This window comes from Xyrauchen texanus, chromosome 34, assembly GCF_025860055.1.
Source record: "Xyrauchen texanus isolate HMW12.3.18 chromosome 34, RBS_HiC_50CHRs, whole genome shotgun sequence".
Taxonomy (NCBI): domain Eukaryota; kingdom Metazoa; phylum Chordata; class Actinopteri; order Cypriniformes; family Catostomidae; genus Xyrauchen; species Xyrauchen texanus.
In genome coordinates this window covers 26,391,514-26,408,132 of record NC_068309.1, presented here as the reverse complement: position 1 = coordinate 26,408,132, position 16,619 = coordinate 26,391,514, and the positions used below count along the sequence as shown (strand labels likewise).

The 16,619-nt window shown below is 37.8% G+C and overlaps 1 protein-coding gene, 1 long non-coding RNA gene and 2 other non-coding genes across 4 annotated transcripts; 3 read left to right on the top strand and 1 right to left on the bottom strand.

Annotated features, from left to right (window-relative positions):
* Positions 1-3,977: 3,977 nt before the first annotated feature.
* LOC127628100 (uncharacterized) lies at positions 3,978-5,476 on the top strand. Its single transcript, XR_007968607.1, has 5 exons — positions 3,978-4,564; positions 4,673-4,760; positions 4,866-4,906; positions 5,110-5,137; positions 5,339-5,476. It is a non-coding gene; the product is annotated as an uncharacterized LOC127628100 (long non-coding RNA).
* Positions 4,957-5,031, top strand: LOC127628292 (small nucleolar RNA SNORD65). The gene has a single exon (XR_007968643.1). It is a non-coding gene; the product is annotated as a small nucleolar RNA SNORD65 (small nucleolar RNA).
* Positions 5,187-5,261, top strand: LOC127628293 (small nucleolar RNA SNORD65). The gene has a single exon (XR_007968644.1). It is a non-coding gene; the product is annotated as a small nucleolar RNA SNORD65 (small nucleolar RNA).
* A 2,143-nt stretch (positions 5,477-7,619) lies between the features above and the next one.
* On the bottom strand, positions 7,620-16,119 carry LOC127627783 (nuclear speckle splicing regulatory protein 1-like). Its single transcript, XM_052104327.1, has 7 exons — positions 16,052-16,119; positions 15,558-15,645; positions 15,413-15,469; positions 15,188-15,316; positions 14,732-14,939; positions 11,212-11,314; positions 7,620-8,843 (listed from the first exon to the last, which is right to left on the bottom strand). Exons 1-7 carry the CDS (start codon positions 16,069-16,071, stop codon positions 7,943-7,945), a joined length of 1,506 nt encoding a protein of 501 aa, XP_051960287.1. The 5' UTR covers positions 16,072-16,119; the 3' UTR covers positions 7,620-7,942.
* Positions 16,120-16,619: the final 500 nt, after the last annotated feature.

The following is a 16,619-nucleotide window of genomic DNA, read 5'->3' as shown; positions in this document are numbered from 1 at the left end:
AAATCACATATCTCTGCATCAGAAAAACGTAGAGACTTCCGGGTTGACTTATTTCAATCAGGATGGCAAGGAGACTTGATTAGTATCACTATGGTAACTGCCTAGCAACCAGATGGGGTTACCCTAGCAACCGAAAGTAACAAATCACATATCTCTGCATCAGAAAACGTAGAGACTTCCGGGTTGACTTATTTCAATCAGGATGGCAAGGAGACTTGATTAGTATCACTATGGTAACTGCCTAGCAACCAGATGGGGTTACCCTAGCAACCGAGTAACAAATCACATATCTCTGCACCAGAAAACAGTACAGATTTTTGGGTTGAATTATTTCACTCAGGATGGAAAGGAGCCATGTATTGTATTACCTTGCTAACTGCATAGCAACCACATGGGCTTACCCTAGCAACCTAGTAACAAATCACATATTTCTGCACCAGAAAATTATACAGACTTCTGGGTTGATTTATTTATGACCACAATTTCTGTTCTTTTCAAGCAGGCTATTTGATCTAGTTTTGCCACGGCAAGCACCACTCACATTTTCTTCAGGAAATGTACCTATCTAGTTATTTTTATTTTTCTTATTTTTTATATCTCTTAACAAAACTTCGGCACCTAACTCGTCCCAAGCACCGCTTAGCGAGACCCACCTAATGAGGTGTCAAATCGAACGGCCTATTGAGGACACGCGGTGCTATGACTTTTATAAGCTTATCGGGTACTGTATTTGCCCCAGGGGCAAAAAAGCAGCCTAAAAATCCCATAGACTTAACATTGAGACAAACTTTGACGGCCACAGCTCCAAGCTTAGGATTTCAGAGAAACGCGTGATTTGCCACATTTGAAGAGGCTGGCAGGCTCTGTAAGAGCATACCTCAATATGGGGTAAAAGTTGCACTCCTGGGGGCAGGAGCTGCCCAAAAATGCCCCAATTGACTTATAATGGTGTAGGACGGCCCATGAAATGAAAAGGCATAGGGATTTGTATTGAACATAGCTCTGGATCACAGTGTCATAGAGACGAGGGGTGGGCTCATTTTACTCAGACGACCAATCAGTCTCTCAGGATCATTGTGAAGCTATCAAGCCACGCCCTAGCAACCATTAAGAGCACCTTAGCAACAAGTCCCATAGACTTCTATTGAAACAGATCAAAGGGATATCTCCGGATAGAAGTGTCATAGAAACACAAGGGTGGTCTCTGCTTTACTCGGACAGCAAACAGCCAATCATGCATCAAATCAACACTTCCTAGCCCCTCCCTAGCAACCATTGTCGAGCACCTTAACAACCAAAATCCATAGAGGGATATCTTCCATTCTGAATGTCACAGAGGCATGGGAGTTGGTTTATATCATTCATACTGACAAGCAGCCTTTGGAGATTCATGATTGGCAGCTGCCAAGCCACTCCCTAGCAACTAAACAGAGTACCCTAGCAACCGCTTAGCAGTAACTATATCTCTGCACCAGAAAATCAGAGAGACTTCTGGGTTGATTTATTTCAATCAGGATGGCAAGGACACTTGATTAGTATCACTATGGTAACTGCCTAGCAACCAGATGGGGTTACCCTAGCAACCGAGTAACAAATCACATATCTCTGCATCAGAAAAACGTAGAGACTTCCGGGTTGACTTATTTCAATCAGGATGGAAAGGAGACTTCATTAGTATCACTATGGTAACTGCCTAGCAACCAGATGGGCTTACCCTAGCAACCGAGTAACAAATCACATATCTCTGCATCACAAAAACATACAGACTTCCGGTTTGACTTATTTCAATCAGGATGGCAAGGACACTTGATTAGTATCACTATGGTAACTGCCTAGCAACCACATGGGGTTACCCTAGCAACCTACTAACAAATCACATATTTCTGCACCAGAACATTATACAGACTTCTGGGTTGATTTATTTATGACCACAATTTCTGTTCTTTTCAAGCAGGCTATTTGACGAGTTTTGCCACGGCAAGCACCACTCACATTTTCTTCAGGAAATGTACCTATCTAGTTAAAGATTATGATCGTTATGCCCACTCTACATGGGGATAACGACTAATGTGTGTTTAATATGTACATAGTCATAAATTACAACCTGTGGGCTCTTTAGCCTCATCCTTACGTGAGTGTTGTTTCGCGGTTAAACGCTGCACATGCCGCGATGCCCTCTGTCGGTAGGGAATAGTAAGATGGCCGCCAGAGCACTTCCGGTAGCTTCACCTACTGCTGGCAGTTTAGAATTCTATGAGCAATCCAGTTATATATATAGATCAGTGGTTGTAAATGAGCCTTGCGGTGACGTTTTGAAGACATCTTGTGAAGGTGTTAAAGTGTTTGTTCCACGTTCCTCTGTTATATGCATTGTTTGTGAGTTAATGTTACCTTATAGTTGAGGGGTTTTTTTAACGTTGAGATTATTGTGTGGTGCTTTCATCTCTTGTACATTTTAAGTTTAATTTATACAGGATTGTCATGATAAAATGGGCCTAGGGGTGAATTGGTCATTTGTTGTATATATTGTTATTGTTTCTTTTAAAATGATGCTGAATTTTCTCACTTTTTTAGTTTTTTGACATGTTTTATTTTACATAAAGAAAAATGCATGCTGCACATGTTCTTGTGAAATAAAGTATATTTTATATAAAATGCCCATAAGTTTCAAGCATTTTTTTTTCACCATCATGATCAGGAAGTAACTCTCATAATACAATGAAACGGATAACTATATACAATTATATTACACAAGATCAATGTTTTAAAATGCTTATTGTACTGTACCTTAAAGAATCATTATAACATACGTATAAAGTATGATGTTTCGTTTGTAATAAAAGCAAAGTACTCTCCAAAATGTTAGGTGGCGCTACTCGGTTTCGAACGTAAGCTCCGCCCCTCACTTCAGGTTCTAGACATATCCATCTGCAGACCCGCAGCACCACCAGTTTCAGAACCCCAGTTTCAGAACCCCAGCGCCAGAACCTGAAGTGAGGGGCGGAGTTATTGACAATGAGACAAGCATGGCGGAGAGCATGGTGAGTTGTGTAACGTTTTTGACATCATGTTGTGAAACATTATCGCATATAGTAAGTTCAGCGTTTATCTGCTAAATATTTAATTTGTGCATAACTTTATCATCTTAATGAAGCTTGAATATGTTGTCATACTTTACTGTATTAAAAAAAAAATTCTACGGATGGTTCGATACATTTTGCGTGTTGTAAATGAGCCTTGCGGTGACGCTTTTGAAGACATCTTGTGAAGGTGTTAAAGTGTTTGTTCCACGTTCCTCTGTTATATGCATTGTTTGTGAGTTAATGTTACCTTATAGTTGAGGTTTTTGTTTTACGTTGAGATTATTGTGTGGTGCTTTCATCTCTTGTAGAGACATTTCGAATGAATGAAGACCACAAGGAAAAGACCATCAACAATCTCCTGGAACAGTCAGAAGCTTCCAGAGAGCCCTTTCTATTTCATTTTGTGTTCAGGGATGACATGGAGTTATTTTAGCAAGAATGTAAGGACAAAATGGGCCTGAGAGTGAATTCCTCATTTGATACATTTTAAGTTTAATTTATACAGGATTGTCATGATAAAATGGGCCTAGGGGTGAATTGGTCATTTGTTGTATATATTTTTATTGTTTCTTTTAAAATTATGCTGAATTTTCTCTCTTTTTTAGTTTTTTGACATGTTTTATTTTACATAAAGAAAAATGCATGCTGCACATGTTCTTGTGAAATAAAGTACTCTCCAAAATGTTAGGTGGCGCTACTCGGTTTCGAACGTAAGTTCCGCCCCTCACTTCAGGTTCTGGCGCTGGGGTGCTGAAACTGGTGGTGCTGCGGGTCTGCAGCTGGATACTATTGGGTTCTAGCGCTGGGGTTCTGAAACTGGTGGTGTAGCCTACTCTCCAAAACGTTAGGTGGCGCTACTCGGTTTACAACGTAAGCTCCGCCCCTCACTTCAGGTTCTGGCGCTGGTGTTCTGAAACTGGTGGTGCTGGTATGCAGCTGGATACTATTGGGGAGATTCACCGCTTATTTAACACGTCTGCGTACAAATTTGAAGGCTGTTAATTGGATCAAACTGGTAAACGTCATATTATGCGACTACGCATTACTTTATTAAGGAGAGTTTACGACCTACTAGTTAAGTCTTGCATTAAGAACAGGTGGTGTTCCTAACCACAGTAAGCACTGACTTGGTTACAAACTAACTAGTAGTTACTAAGCCCTTAGTGTGAACTTTACGTCCCAAAATTAGTGAGACCTTACACACAGCTGGTGCAACCCTGAGGGAGAAATACGTCATAGAGTGATCCGTACATAAGTCACGAGGCGCACGGTAGGAGGTCCTTTCTGTTCTGTGCGCGGTACATTGACACAACAAGAATGAGTGGAACAAAAATAGTGCAGATGAACGTTTTTGACAATGAAAGAAGCGGTTACTGGCTAATTGTTTTTCATTCTCGATGTCTTCAAGAGAGTACTTGTTCTGTAACTTGAAAATAGTTCCACGTGGAACGTCACCACGTGGTCCGATGACCTACTCAAAGGTAAGCAGCCCACCAGTGTTTCTTGTGTTCACTTTTTACTGTGCATTTTGTTAACAACTTGAAAATGGAGGTGATGGGCTTATTTTTTCTAAATTTCTTCTTTTAAAGACATTTCTGTGAAGGCGACTTTAAATAAGTTCTCTTAAGGTGCATCTGCCTCCATCTGCCCCTTGAGGAAATGTGGTGTGCTTGAAGGGTAAGTCTTTGCAACCTTCAATCTGTTTTATAGCTGTTATGCGTGAAACTTAAAAGCAGCACATAATTTCAGTTCTTTAATCTGTATTTGAATTGTGCTCCACAGAGTTCATGTTGCATTCCACTGAATGCTGTCTGGTAATGCAGGTAAGGGACCCAGTTTTCCATAATTTTAAAATGAGCTGTTCCACAATGTGTTATGATGAAACTCAAACTGAAAATAGCTGGAATTACCGTCAGATGGTTCAGTGGTGATTATCGGTTTTCTGAGCACACAAAATTATGAATTGTGTATATACACTTGGTAAAATTTTATGGTCAGTTGCTTACCAGTTTTTCTGTCTTCCCAGGTTTTTTTTGAGAGCGTCGCAGATTACGGTGAGTTTTACAGGAATTATTTTAGTTGAGGTACTGGCCAAGTTCATTAATGTGATGAGAAATAAACTGAATATAGCTGGAATTACCGTCAGATTGGCCAGTGGTGATTAACAGTTTTCTGACGTTGAACAAGAACCTCTTTATGCTTCTGTAAATTATGGCCTGCAAATGACTAATTTGAATACTTTTCTTTCCCACTAGGTTTAAATGAAGGAAATTTGGATCTGAACAATAATCTTGGGCATTGGAGCCCAATCATTGGCCTTTAAGTTTTCCTTGCCTAATGGTTTTTTTTTTTTTTTTTTTCTTTGTATGGTAAACTAATGTACATTTTTTAAAACTCAATAAAAATAATTTTATTAAATGCTTTGTCATGTTTGTTTACCAGGTTTTGTTGGGGAATAAAACTATTTAATGGATTGTTCACCTAAAAATTAGAATTCTGTAAATTTCTCCCCTTCATGTTCCAAGCCCTATGGCTGAGTTGGAAATGAGATTCTAATCCTGCCATAGGCACATATGGCAGAAGTAGAGTAGTATGGCCTAGTATGCCATTACAAACTAAACCAAAGACTTCTGTTATGTTGGACAAAACGTTGGCCTCCGCTTACCTCATTCACTTTCATCGGGAAGCAATGAATGTGACTGGTGACTAAGGCTGGCATTCTGCTCATCTCATTTTGCATTCCACTGAAGTAACATGTTTGGAACATGAGGCTTTTTATTTTATTTTTAATACTACTGTAGGGTTGCAACGGTATGAGATTTTCATGGTATGATAACCGTCTCAGAAAGTATCACGGTACTACTATTAGTGAAAACTGAAGGGTTATTTTATTTATTTGAGGAAACTCATTATTTAAACTTGAAACCATTTTATTGAAGTGTGTAAAAACCTCCCTTTTGAAAATCAAATAGAAAAAATAAGAACGCAACAATTATAATAAACCATTATAAACATGATAAAAATTTCATGTAACTATAACATGTTATATAACTAAAGCATGTCAGTTTACATGTTGGCATAGCATGTTAAATGAACTACTAAATAAAAAATGACATCAGCTGTGTGAGCTTTTAAGTAATGTCCTATGATTATTAACAGTTGACATATACTGTAGTTGTGTGACAGCACAGCCAGACTGCTCCTGTCTGGGGCTTTAACTCAGTGTTTCTCAACTGGTTTTGCTTCAGGACAGATTTTACATTGGAAATCATGTGGCTTCCTGCCATAGATTAAACATAACCTGTATTTAATGTATCCTGGGTTGCATTTCCTTTTATGTTGCTTAGTTTTGTTCATGGTTTTCCAGTACAAGGACATGCATCAAGTGATATTATTTTTGTTGTTGATGTAAAAGTCTACAGGAAGTTTTCTCTCCCCCCCTTTTAAAAATGTAAGAGCATATTTACTTATATGAGCCCATTATTATCCCGTTTGTTGCCTAATATTACATATTTATACACATATTACACAGAAGGAAAGGCTCCTCATTATTATGGTATGTCAGTGTGCTAGTCTTAAATAATAGTAATAAATTAATGTATTTATGAAAAATAAATATTAGCTGAAACATCTTGAAAAGTTAACTATAACTGCCACTGTTGATGTAAAATGAGGTCTAATAGATTCTACCTTTTAGATTATTTCATATGAAACTAACATTTTGTCAAAATATAACAGTTACTTTTACTCATGTAAAATCCTGAAACAAATTCGTAAAGGTGATGGTGTTTAATTTATTTATTTGGCGCATACTGTTGTTCTTTTCCTCAGTGCTGTTTGGCATGTCAGGGCTGCTACTGTTGAGAAGTTCGAATTGACAATCTCTGTAACACTTTAAACAAGAAAAGTCTCACTAGAATTGAAATTAGTCGCATCAGTTTTGATGTCTGCTCTCCGCAATATCGAGGGAAGCACAGTTGTTGCACGCGCCAGAGAGAAGAACAGATCATTAGCGCGAGCTCGGTACACTTGCGAAGTGCAGATGAGAAGTCTTTAGCTGTTTGCGAGATTATCATTAAATCTGCCTTGGCCGGTAAATACTCGATCCCTTGGGCGGCCGCCGAAATATCTTCAATGGGAGAAGTTACCATGGCATTGTTCTTTCCCTGCTGTCCGCGACCCAGTCCGAATAGACCAGTTGAGAAACACTGCTTTAACTCACACACTCTCGGACATCTGCTGCATGTGTGTGTGTGGCGCAAGTTGATGAGTCTGACAGACAGTCGAGAAGAAAAGGAGATGCACATGTGAGATTCTCCTTCCGGTTGCATTTTTTTCTCAATACTGTAGATAAGCTAATTAACATGGTATGATAACCGTCTATTTTCAAACCGTGGTATACCATGAAACCATGTAATGTGCAATTTATAAAATTAGGTCCAGGGAGAGTTCCAGGTAGAGCAGTGTGCTACATTAAAATAAGAAAAATGGGTGTGTCAGATAAGGGAAATACCACTCTGCTGCAATGTAACCAAGAAGTTGTGCCATGAATAGCATTTTAATTTATTAACACAAAACATTTTGTAGATTTGAGTGAAATTTACACACACAAAAAACACACCTGGTCAAATAAACCTCCCACAAAATGTGCCCATTAGCCATAGGTTTATAAACATCAATTTAGGCTCAAGAATTCCAATTAATTGCCTTGACTTAACCCTTTCCCATACATGTCTAATGCTGCGTAGTGAGCGAAGCAGGCATATTCAATTCTTTGCTCAACATTTGCCACCTGTCAGTTACATCATGTCTTAAGAGAGATCGACATAAGGGGTGAGATATATAGCTCAACTTATTTTCTAGTCCTCCTCTTTTTCCACATAGGGTTTTACAGCAGAACGGGCAACCTGCCGGGCCAGGTATCTGTCCCTGGCTGAATTTACAGTCTGTTCACAGCTGCGTTTTGCAAATTTACCAAGCTCCTGTTGTGTGTTACTTACAGATTCCACTGACTTCTCTTTCTCCTTATCACTGTCAGTCGTCTTCGCTCTCGTATTTTCATCATCCCTGTTTTTCCTTTTGTTGTCTATTTTAAGGCTAACTCTGTCCTTGTGTCCGTCTTCGTCCAGCTCCTGTTCTCCTTTCTGATCCTGTTCTCTGTCTTTTGGGCTGATTTCCTGTCTGTCTCTGTCTTTTGGGCTGATTTCCTGTCTGTCTCGCTCCTGCTCTCCTTTTCTGTCATGTTCTCTGTCTTTAGGACTGCTGTCTCTTCTATCTTTTTTACCATGTCTGTCTTCATCTCTGTCCCTTTCCCTCCTGTCACGGCCTCTGCCCTCCTCTTTCTTTTTGTCTCTGGCTCTTTCTTCTTTCTTCCTGTCTCGGCTTCTGTCCTCTTCTCTCCCACCATCTCGTTCCCTGTCTCTTCTGTGGTCCCTGTCCTCTTTTCTGTGACTGTGCTTGTCTACTCTGTCTCTCATTTTCTCTTTTTCCTTTCCCCTATCCCTTCCTGTTTCTTTGTGACTTTTTTCTTTGGCCTCTTTTCGTTCCCTCTCTCTCTCATCCCCGCTGTCTGAAACAGGAGACTTCTGTCTGTATTGTCGTTTTGATTGGTTGCTTTTTGTAGCACTCTTAGTGAACTCTGCCTTCTTGTCACTCTGGTCCTCATCACTGTGGGATTCAGCCACACTCTCTCTGTGTTTTGGTGGGGATTCTCGTGTTGGTGACCTTTCTGCTGCTGCAGAACCTGTAGCTTTCTCCTCTCTAAAAAAAACAAACCATTAAGATGATCATGAATAATTTTTATCAGATCTACATTAGTGTCTCAAAATTAAATGGGTGAAAAGGCAAATATTTAAAGAAAATGTCTCGCAAGTTCAGTCTGCTGCCATCTTATTAGTGCCCATCTTATTATTTTCTATGTAGGCAAAAATTTACCTGAAATTAAAAATGTAATGGCAAAAAATGCAACCATAATGAGTTCCCTCTTAACATCTGATATACACGCCGATTAAAAAAAAAAAATTATACATAACCTTACAGATTTAATTTGGAATTAAAATTTATAAACTGATAACATTTTACATGAAAGGTCACAGTGTTCTTTAAATGCCCTCATAAAAAGGTACAAAATATATATTTCTGACTGCATACAGCCAAAAAAAAAAAAAAAGTACAGCTACAGATCTAATTGCCAAGATTACATTTAAAAAAAACTTATGTCTAATAAAAAAAAAATAAAAAAAAAAAAACTGTTTTTTTCAGGCAGGTCCAGTTAATGTGCATGCATGTCCTAAAATAGACAAAATATTAAAAAGTGACTGGCTCTTTTAACCGAAAGAAATGCCACTGCAGACATACTGAGCATTACAATTTCTCAAATTTATATTTCTTTGAGTGGTCTGTCTCTTCCTCTAAAGCCCAAAGCATACTTCGAGCTTCTGCGTACAGTACATGTGACACAAATATCGGCAGAGTGCTTCAGCACTGAACGCATGCAGTCAGATTTTCCTAACCATGTGTCCTTAAACGTGCAGAATGCACATGCGCCTGGAATTATTTGCACTAATTAGTGGGTCCACAAGGTGGCAAGACTCACATATGAGCCATTGCTGTCATGAAGAAACGCTAGAAGAAAATGTAATCGCTGCTAAAAATCAGGAGATGAAGGTAAAACAACAACAGATCAGGAGATACCTAAATTCGCATGGCTCGAGTCTAAAGGAATATATATTGATCACAAATTGCATTTTACAATATATTCAAATAGAAAACTGTTTACAATATCACTGTTTTTACTGTATTTTGGATCAAATAAATGCAGCCTTGTTGAGCAGAAGAGACTTGCATTTATTTGATCCAAAATACAGTAAAAACAGTGATATTGTAAACAGTTTTCTATTTGAATATATTGTAAAATGCAATTTGTGATCCAAGCTGAATTTTCAGCATCATTACTGCAGTCTTCAGTGTCACATGATCCTTCAGAAATCATTATAAGATGGTGATATAAAAAATGATAATGAGGCAACATAAACCCTAGTTAAAATTTTATCTAAACATTCATATTATTTTTATATCATATTAAATATCATATTTATATCATACAGCATACAATTTAAATGCCTGCTTTAGGACATATTTCAAATTTCAATACTCTGAATCCTGACTGGCAAGTCTGGAAACAGTCCCACTAGTAAAATATGTACATGTTTATATAAAATAGCATGTCAACTAATGAAATATAAATGACTTTCTCGTCTGAAATTGTATCCTCGGCTGGATCAAGTCTCTCTTCAAAATACAAATAACTCCTCGTCACTATTCAGGAGTTTTCTCACTTGTGTATCGTGCAGTCTTTCAAACACACAGAAAAGTGAATGAACTTTGTTCAGTCACAAGTCAGGGCATTTACCATTTGATTTGATCATCTCAGCACATTAGCGTATGAATAGCGCCCTCTGCGTGTAGGTGTGATTACATTAGAGATACTTAGCTGAGCCAGGAGAAACTGTACATCGCTTTGTTTCATACAGATTATATTGCAGGAGAATATTTGATTTAAATTGTTTTATTTAAAAGTAGACATTTTAAGCTTTCTTTAGACATATTTCATGTTTGTGTGATAAGTATTCGCGGAGTTTCAGTTCATTTTTGTGACGTGTTTCAGAAATATGCTTGCATACACAGAGACTGCTTACAGCGCACCCTTTTTATTTTCTTTATTTTACAAAAGCACAAGGATTTGTTGTTATTGTGAGTGTACACAAATAAAGGTAGACCTTTTATAGTCTCTAATGATGTCTTACACGTATCTGTATGCCCCAAAATGACAGAGAATTTTATGTTGTTTCCGCTGTAATGACGAAAAAATCCAGCAGCGCCGGCGTGTCCGTCGACACCAGAGGGTTAAGGTCCTTTACATAACTCCCAAAACATACCGTTAAACTGTGCCATTCATGTGTCCCCAACAATTACCCAAACAAAATAGCCCAAAATATCAGAAAACCATTTACCTTTAATCTTGATGCCACTATGTCTATGCATTGGTGGTTTTGTTCACTTTTATGTTTGGAGTGCACCTTGTTTAGTACCCATCTAAAATAAATGTAGCCGCCAAAGTATGCCTCACCTTTGTGCAGTACGATCAGGCACAGCCTCTTCTCCAACTGTCTGATTGAGAAGATGTCTATAAAATCCACTGAGATCCTTCTGCTTCTTAACATCCAAGGCAGCTGAAAGAATAAAAAAAAATAAAATATATATATATATATATATATATATATACACATTACCGGTCAAATGTTTTGAAACACTTGACAGAAATGTTTCTCATGATCTTAAAAATCTTTTGATTTGAAGGAGTATGCTTAAATGTTTGAAATTAGTTTTGTAGACAAAAATATAATTGTTACCATATTAATTTATATTAATGCCACCATATTAAAAAAAAAGTTTTTGAAATTGATGACTTGGACCAAATAATAAAGAAAAGCAGCCAATAAGTGCCCAACATAGATGGGAACTCTATGTTGGGCAAACATATACTGTTTAAAATGCATCCCAGGGTGATACCTCAAGAAGTAGGTTTAGAAAATGCCAAGAGTACATTTTAGAATTTTGTGTAGTCACAACATAATTCCCATAGTTAAATTTATGTTATTCAATAGGTTTGATGACTTTACTATTATTCTAAAATGTGAAGAAAAACATTATAATAATAAGTTTTTAAAAACTTTTGACCGGTAGTGTGTGTGTGTGTATGTATATATATATATATATATATATATATATATATATATATATATATATATATACACACACACACACACACACCACAGTTAGTTCCAGTCCTCGAATCTGATTGGACGAGAGACGTTCCATAAGCACTGATGGTGTGACAGCATCAGCACTCAGACACTTCACTGTGTGTATCACTCCGCTTGTGTTCGTACTGTTCTAAACTAAAGTGTAAGGGTAGTGCATATGTGTTAGGAGTTACAGTCTTTATTTTTGAAATTACATATGTTAGCAAGCAGGTGGTGGCAAAAGATCATTTTTATGTGTAATATGAGCCAGTTGGTGACATAAAGTGAATCTGTTAGTCATTGTTTACATACAGGTGAAACTCGAAAAATTAGAATATCGTGCAAAAGTTCATTAATTTCAGTAATTCAACTTAAAAGGTGAAACTAATATATTATATAGACTCATTACAAGCAAAGTAAGATATTTCAAGCCTTTATTTGATATAATTTTTATGATTATGGCTTACAGCTTATGAAAACCCCAAATTCAGAATCTCAGAAAATTAGAATATTGTGAAACGGTTCAGTATTGTAGGCTCAAAGTGTCACACTCTAATCAGCTAATTAATCCAAAACACCTGCAAAGGGTTCCTGAGCCTTTAAATGGTCTCTCAGTCTGGTTCAGTTGAATTCACAATCATGGGGAAGACTGCTGACCTGACAGTTGTGCAGAAAACCAGCATTGACACCCTCCACAAGGAGGGAAAGCCTCAAAAGGTAATTGCAAAAGAAGTTGGATGTTCTCAAAGTGCTGTATCAAAGCACATTAATAGAAAGTTAAGTGGAAGGGAAAAGTGTGGAAGAAAAAGTTGCACAAGCAGCAGGGATGACTGTAGCCTGGAGAGGATTGTCAGGAAAAGGCCATTCAAATGTGTGGGGGAGCTTCACAAGGAGTGGACTGAGGCTTCAAATGTCATATTCCTCTTGTCAAGCCGCTCCTGAACAACAAACAACGTCAGAAGCGTCTTACCTGGGCTAAAGAAAAAAAGAACTGGTCTGTTGCTCAGTGGTCCAAAGTCCTCTTTTCTGATGAGAGCAAATTTTGCATCTCATTTGGAAACCAAGGTCCCAGAGTCTGGAGGAAGAATGGAGAGGCACACAATCCAAGATGCTTGAAGTCCAGTGTGAAGTTTCCACAGTCTGTGTTGGTTTGGGGAGCCATGTCATCGGCTGGTGTTGGTCCACTGTGCTTTATTAAGTCCAGAGTCAACGCAGCCGTCTACCGGGACATTTTAGAGCACTTCATGCTTCCTTCAGCAGACAAGCTTTATGGAGATGCTGACTTCATTTTCCAGCAGGACTTGGCACCTGCCCACACTGCCAAAAGTACCAAAACCTGGTTCAATGACCATGGTATTACTGTGCTTGATTGGCCAGCAAACTCGCCTGACCTGAACCCCATAGAGAATCTATGGGGCATTGCTAAGAGAAAGATGAGAGACATGAGACCAAACAATGCAGAAGAGCTGAAGGCCGCTATTGAAGCATCTTGGTATTCCATAACACCTCAGCAGTGCCACAGGCTGATAGCATCCATGCCACGCCGCATTGAGGCAGTAATTAATGCAAAAGGGGCCCAAACCAAGTACTGAGTACATATGCATGATTATACTTTTCAGAGCCGACATTTCTGTATTTAAAATCCTTTTTTTTATTGATTTCATGTAATATTCTAATTTTCTGAGATTCTGAATTTGGGGTTTTCATAAGCTGTAAGCCATAATCATCAAAATTATATCAAATAAAGGCTTGAAATATCTTACTTTGCTTGTAATGAGTCTATGTAATATATTAGTTTCACCTTTTAATTTGAATTACTGAATTTAATGAACTTTTGCACGATATTCTAATTTTTCGAGTTTCACCTGTAGAACAGCACTCTGTGAGTTTCCACATTGGATACATACTGTTTAAAATGGTGGAGGACATCACCTTTTCTATAGTGAATGACATTTGCGCACCGGCTACCCCGAAATAGAGAGGAATACCCTGCTGGACATCTATATTCCACTGAGAAAACTGTGGAACTGTTTTTACATTACATATTTTAGCCAGCAGGTAGTGGCAAAACATTTTTTTTATGTGTAATATGAGCTAGTGGGTGGCATGGAGTGAATCCATCAGTCATTGTGTACATACAACAGCGCTCTGTGATTGCTCGTATTGCTAATACATTACTAAACTGCTTTAAACGAACAACTTCAGCATTAAGGCTCATCACAGCTGAGAGACAAAAAAGACTGATTGATTAGAGAACTCAAGGTGCTTACCTCTTACCAGAGTTTCCAAATTTGATACATACTGTTTAAAATATCGGAGCAGATTGCGGTTTCTATAGGGAATGACTTGACGGCTACCGCAAAAAGAGGAATACCCCCACTTGGACGGCTATTTTACCACTGAGAAAGCTAACCTTCAGAAAGTTGACAGCTTCTCTGCTTGGGTGTGGCAACAGGAGATTGCACACACTTCATCTCTGTCTCTCTTTCTCTCTCTCTCTCTCACACACACACACACACCCATCCATCCATCCATCCAGCCATCCAATCTTGTTTATCCAATAACTTGGTAGAAACACCACAAGCCATGATACTATTTCTGAAGTGACATTTTAGAATTACTAACAAAAGCTTGGACGCATCATTTGGTTTGATCTGTTGAACAAGAAAGTAGTTCCATGCACAAATGCGTTTTTATGACCGTACTCCGTTTATCCTAATTTTTTTAAATGTACTTGTTCATTGAACTGTTGTATATAAGCAATATCACACTCACAGATGTGCTATATTAGTGATGTCCTGTATAATATTACTAGCAACAATACATTTCATTTCAATACCGCACCTTCCAACTCTGCTTCTCTCCTCTCCTTTTCCAACTCATCCTGTCTTTCTTTAAGCTTCTGTCGATATGCTGAGGTGACAAATGCTTCTTTATCTGCAAACTTCTCGCCCTCCGCTTCTCTTTCCTTCTGGATCTTCTTCTCGTCACGTCGCTCTTGTTCCTTTTTCCTCTCTTCCACCGCATGGATCAGCTGGTTTATGTACTTGGGCTAAAAGAACAAGAAAATTGTTCATTTTAAAATTGTTGTATTGTCCAATAAACATAAATGATAAGAATAAAAAACATGATGCTATTAGAATATAAATCATATTGCAAAGCGCAGCACTCCATTACACTACAATAATAGCCATAAAACTACTAGACTTTTAAGCTGTAAATGATTCTAACATTTATATTGGTTTGAGTAAGTATAAGTCTGTACTAAATGGATAAATAATTAACTCTATTTTAAAGTACCTTGCGGTCTTTTCCCCCAAGCATTTTCTTATTGCTCTCCAGTCTCTGCTTCTGTATATCATCGTACACATTGTCATATTCATAGACAGTGCTGTCCTCCTCAAGTGCCTTTTGCATCTCAAGGCGGGTCTGAAGCGAAAAACACACAACATAGTTATTAACCCCATAAACCCCATTGTTATTGTGCACATATGTATGCATGTCTACCCAGTCTTCCATCCCCACCTGCTTCATCATCTTCTTCTTGACTGCCTCCTTCTGCAAGCTCTCCCCAACAGAGGTCTAGGATATAACAAATTCTATTGTGTTACAATGTGCAGATTTGATATAACTACAGAGATAGAGAAAGCATATAAATAGGAGCCATCACCTCATCATCAGAATCATCTCCAAACACAGATGGGCGGACGACAGGGACTGATTTGGATTTACTCTTCTGGGACAAAATGAGCCCGTACCTGCAATTTATTAAGAAAACACTAGTATTTCTAGAAATTATTTTGTTACGTTTTAATGCAGCTACAGCTCAATATTTAGTGGGTTGCACAGTTAATTAAGACCTGGTTTATACGTTTTTATTTTCCCCACAGGAAAATAATGTAAAATGCAACGTGTACAGGCCTGTACAGTTTATTTATTTTTTGTAATGTAGCTAATGTCACTGTATTCACGTGTGATTTGGGGAATGCAGCATTAGCTTCGGAATATTTTGGACATAAAAATTCTTATCAAGACACTATTTACCAATTTGCAAACACGACCATTACTTCATATCAGCCGTTATGAGCAATATGTTTATACATTTTCAAACCATATCTCGTCTATTTGGTAGAAATTGCAGTAAGCTGGCATAAAACTACTTACTGTTTACCAGAGGTCGCCATCTTGTTTAGATGAATCTCCGACGTCTAGCAGATTCGACAACTTTACATCAGACCAATGTTAGATTACTAAAATTGAAAGGCACATTATCACAACAATTACATACATATATATATATATATATATATATATATATATATATATATATATATATATATATATATATATATATATATATATATATATATGATTGTATGAACGTTTAGAAATGACCATACACATTTTTTATTGTTGTGAAAGTGTCATGTGTGAATCGGCAGGTGTCCAGGAAAAAATGGCAATGCTTCTGAAGAGATTGTCAATGAATCGTTGGTGAAGCGATAAAACGTGTATAAAGACTGCAAGTGTACCTTAACATGGATTTAATTAATTATTACACAATCAAAAATCAATATAACTGTTTTCGCTGGAGCGCCATTAGTGTAAATATTTTCAACCATGGAGTTATACAATGTCAAAATGTCACCGTCTCCGCAAACAGTTTTGCAGAGACGGAGAATTTTTAACTAAAATACTCGATTAATGGAACGACCAACGGATGAAGGAAAGG